This window comes from Zingiber officinale, chromosome 6B (genome assembly GCF_018446385.1).
Source record: "Zingiber officinale cultivar Zhangliang chromosome 6B, Zo_v1.1, whole genome shotgun sequence".
NCBI lineage: Eukaryota > Viridiplantae > Streptophyta > Magnoliopsida > Zingiberales > Zingiberaceae > Zingiber > Zingiber officinale.
Window position 1 is genome coordinate 49,730,569 of NC_055996.1, and position 4,690 is coordinate 49,735,258.

The following is a 4,690-nucleotide window of genomic DNA, read 5'->3' on the forward strand; positions in this document are numbered from 1 at the left end:
CCATGGCATAGGTGCAACATATGAAAACTAATGATGCTTGGTGTAGCATGGAATGATAATTGCAATTGTACAGTTCTGTGCACTACATTGTCTGATGTTACAAGGCTGCAGCTAGATATTGTTCATGCTATGGCTAGGTAAACCCCTTTCAGTTGGCTATGCTATAGTTTGCTGTGAGTCTGTACCCATGATTACAGTTTGTTGCACACTGGATCGCTGAACAATCTACTGTTGTTGAACCTTGTATTCGATGATAGATTTCAACATGCAAGACTCACCTCACTATGGCTAAACTAGGCTTGAATTTTTAGTATAACATTGCTTTTCCTATCAGCCATAATGCTATCTTTGTGTGATGGCTAACAAAACAAATTGCAATCTCACACCATGGTATTAAAAAGCTCATGCTTGGGCAACGTTGAGCCGCCTAGATGGTTTTTGAAGAGGACTAAATAGTGACATATGAGATATGTGATCTGTATGTGCAGTTAAAACCTTATTCAGTTCATCTAAACTAAATACTTGTTTTTTTGTTTGTCAATTTGTCAAAGTTGGTATGGTGTAGTCAATATTAACTTGAGCGTGGCATGGATTTCAACAAGCTTAGGATTTTTTTTAGTGTGTATGATCCTTATGTGGCCATAAGGTTTATGCAGTTGCATAAGCAGCCTAGGCAATGACTTTCTAAATCTGTGGTTACCTGTTAACTTATATTAATTGGATTGAATATTAGTTTAGAAAATGAAAGAACCTTGTTTGAAGTTCTGGCGATTCATTTTTTAAATTCTAATTTTTTTTATACTAATATCTGAGCGTGTCATATGTCGGATTGGATAGTTATGCAGATAATTGGCATCCTATGGTATATTGTTGGAAAGCTGAAGCTAAAGAAAATTTTTCAGCCTCCCATTATTGCCTCAGTGAGTATTTGATTTGAAAATTATCTTTTTGAAGTTCTAATTTCCAATTCCTTGTCCTTGTCACTTGTTATTAAATACTTTATACTTAAAACACTCTCTGGGGCTTCTTGTCTCATGGACATTGGGATCTTAATTTATTTATGCTTTTAGAGTGAAGAGCAATGATGTTGGCATGCCTAGTATAATGAACATTTTTTGTGTTGAGATAAAAAGGTGAACTTCATATTTGTTTGATTTTCTGTAATGAATGTATTAGTTTAACCGGTCAAGATCAAGTATCATCTCATTGACTCTTCCTAATTTCCTTCCTCTGTCATTTTTATGAATTCTTTGATTATGAAGAAATACAAACTTGCCCATTTCTCATATTGAAATTTTAATTTTTTCTAGATTTTATTCTTTTGTGAAATGAATCAGAGTTTCATTTTGTCAATACCGCGATGACTACTTTTTCATTGGCAACATCCCTCTAAACCAAAATTTTAGTTTAGCAAAGCAAACTCCCAACCTTTACAAACTCTAATAAGTTAAAACCCCTTCCTTCACTAGAGTTTTATAATGAAACTTTGAGTACATTTGGCAAAAGGGCAAACTTTTGGGGGGTAACATGAAATTCTCTGAATTTTTTGCGGTGGTTATTTGAATTATTGTATTGTTACCTTCTGTTAATGATTGTCTTTAACATGTTATGCAGAAGCAATATTTTGCATGATTACTTTAATGATGTTTTATATGGGATTAGGTATTACTAATGTTTTATATGGAATTAGGCTTTGGCTATCATCATTGGCGCTATACCATTTTTGAAGAACTTCATCTTGACTGATGATGCCCCGCTATTCTTCTTCACTGACAGCTGCCTTATTCTTGGGTATTGATCTGTTTCCTTCTCTGTCTTTGCCAATTTTCTCATGCTACTGAAATTTAGAACCTTTTCATTTAGTAACACGCAAATAGAGTCTTAAAACAGAAAATAATTACCTTGTTAAGGTTGAAAAAGTATGAAGATTTCTATGAATGATGCTAAGTATGAACTGTTTAAGAAATGTCAAGTTGCAATCACATTCTTCTATGGTAAATTTAGATTAGAGAATTAAGATAATTTATTGGCCATCCATTTCTGTAACTATTCTAATTGCACTATAGTGAGCTAATAAGATTAGCCTGATATCTGATGTCTGGTTAGTGGTTAATGATAGTTATTGCATAATTTTTTTGACATTTAAGGACCTCTGTTTTGGAGTTTTGTCTGGTTAATGACTTGGTTATTTGCATAACCTTTTAACACTCAAGGACCTCTATTTTTTGTATTTACATTCAAAGCAAAAAATATTTTAAGACCTGAAGGATTGTCTATATTTTGATTTCCAGGGAAGCGATGATCCCATGTATTTTGCTTGCTCTGGGTGGAAATCTTGTGGATGGTATGCAATCTTCCATTTCTTATGTAACATTTCTTCAAACACATATTGATATCCTATGTCTGACAGCCTAAAGTTCTTTTGCTGGTAGAAGTTGAACAAGTACATTTAGTGATGCTTGATGAAATAGTTGACATAAAAACTATCCATTGGGTTTCCATCTTGAATCTAGAATATCCAGAATGTTACATGCTATATGGCACTTTGTTGTGTTCCAGGCTCTGGCCCAGGCAGTAAAAGACTTGGTTTACGAACAACTGCTGCTATCATATTTGGAAGATTGGTTTTGGTTCCTCCTACAGGACTTGGAATAATCACCATTGCTGACAAGCTTGGACTTTTTCCCAGGGGCGACAAAATGTTCAAATTTGTCCTGCTGCTGCAGCACACTATGCCAGAAAGATATGTACAACATCTTTGTCATGATCATCTTTATGCCATTTATTCTGGGGAAATGACTTAACTTGCAATCATATGCTATTTACCTCAGGAAAAAGATAATGACCATACCCAGAAAGGAGAAGAAAAGAGAAGCTAGGAGGGAGGAGAAAGCACAGGGTGTTTAGAAAGCATATATAAACTCTGCATAATACCTCATGGAAAAGGTTGCAGTTCTCGATATGGTGTTTAGAAGATGCACAGAGTATTTAGAAGATGCACAGGTAGAGAAGATTTAATCCAACAAAACAAGATATTTTGGACTTCATATATATGTGTGATATATTGTTATGGGTACTATTTAGTTTTGTAAACTTTTGTGATGTTTGGATGTTGATGTTTGGTACTTTAATGATGTTTGGATGATGATGTTTGGTACTTTAATGAAATTTGCACTGGATGATGATGTTTGGATCGGATTGTAGGTTTTTGATCAATGATATTTTGTAGATATATTATTTAAATAAAATAATGGTTATTAAATGATGGAAAAAATTTAGTTTTTTATTTATTGTCAAAATATTGTATATTGTACCCAAAGACATCAGTTTAAATATGTAAAACTGTTGTCAATGGTATTAAAAGACAACAGTGAAAAATCATTGTCAAACTGATGTTAAATAACATTGTTGGCTAAAAAGACAACGGTTTTTAACCGTTGTCATTGGCTAAAAAGACAACGGTTTTTAGTCATTGTCGTAGACAGTTCAAAACTGTTGTTGAAGAGTCTATTATTAAAGGCATACGTTCAAAGACAACGGTGAACAACTGTTGTCAATGAGAAGACAATGGTTTTTTACCGTTGTAAAACTGTTGTCTGTTTTCAAAGACAACGGTTAAAAACTGTTGTCTTTGTCTTCAAAGACAACGGATAAAAACTGTTGTCTTTGAGCACCCCCTTTTAACAACACAACCTTTAACAACAGTCCGAAAGAGGCTACGACAACGGTGAAAAACCGTTGTTGTAAGTCTTTTTTTCTTGTAGTGTGATGATGCTTCCTCATCCTTCTTCTCCTCCTCAGAAGTTGAGTGCCCATCACCTTCTGGTTGATCCTCCTCTCCTTGAGCAATTAGACCCATTTCCTTGGGCTCTTCTTCTTCTTGTGTTGACATAGGTTCTTCCCAAGGAACCTTCTTTATCTTGCTCCACAAATCGTGGGCATTCTCTTATTGACCTACACAACTCATCACATTAGAAGGCAACATATCTATTAAAATTGATATTACCTTATCATTTGCCTTCGATCATGCAGTTTGCTCCTCCGTCCAATATCGTGGTCGGAGCTTATTCCCTTTCTTGTCCTTCGGGACTTTGAACGGCTCCTTGATCACCATCATGGTGTCCCAATCCATATCGAAGAAGACCTCCATCTTCATCATCCAATACGTGATGTCCCATAAGTCACCGCCTTCAAACTTCGGCGGTTCAATCAAGCCGGTTATCTTCTCATATTTTCTCTTCTCGGTGATTAGTCCGGTGAAGTGCGACCTCGGCTTTGATACCACTTGTAGGGGATCAGTAGTCGGCTAGAAGGGGAGTTGGATAGACGACACCCCCAAATAATCGCTTCCTACACTAGTTAGTTTGCGCAGCGGAAATACAAACTATACAAATACAAATATGAAAGTGAAAGACAAGAAAGAGTAAGCAAACCGTTAACATATCAATGTAACGTGGTTCAGAGATAAAGCTCCTACTCCACGGCTGTTCGTAAGGTAGATGATCTTGAACCATCGGTGGATGACTCCTTGGAAACTCCGGCTAGCTCAAACCTCCTTGTGGGTGGAGAAACCTCACCACAAACTCACTAAGACCTCTTGGACACAAGGGAAACCTTGAGCACTGGTAGACCACTAATTAGACTTTAACCAAGTCCAATTTTGTCAACTATAATCAAGCTCCCAAGCCTT

At 35.9% G+C, this 4,690-nt stretch overlaps 1 protein-coding gene across 1 annotated transcript; it reads left to right on the forward strand.

The window, feature by feature from the left end:
- The first annotated feature begins 821 nt into the window (after positions 1–821).
- LOC121990962 (protein PIN-LIKES 6-like) lies at positions 822–2,950 on the forward strand. The gene is made up of 5 exons (XM_042545003.1): positions 822–920; positions 1,691–1,791; positions 2,292–2,344; positions 2,560–2,747; positions 2,832–2,950. Exons 1-5 carry the CDS (start codon positions 822–824, stop codon positions 2,877–2,879), a joined length of 489 nt encoding a protein of 162 aa, XP_042400937.1. The 3' UTR covers positions 2,880–2,950.
- Positions 2,951–4,690: the final 1,740 nt, after the last annotated feature.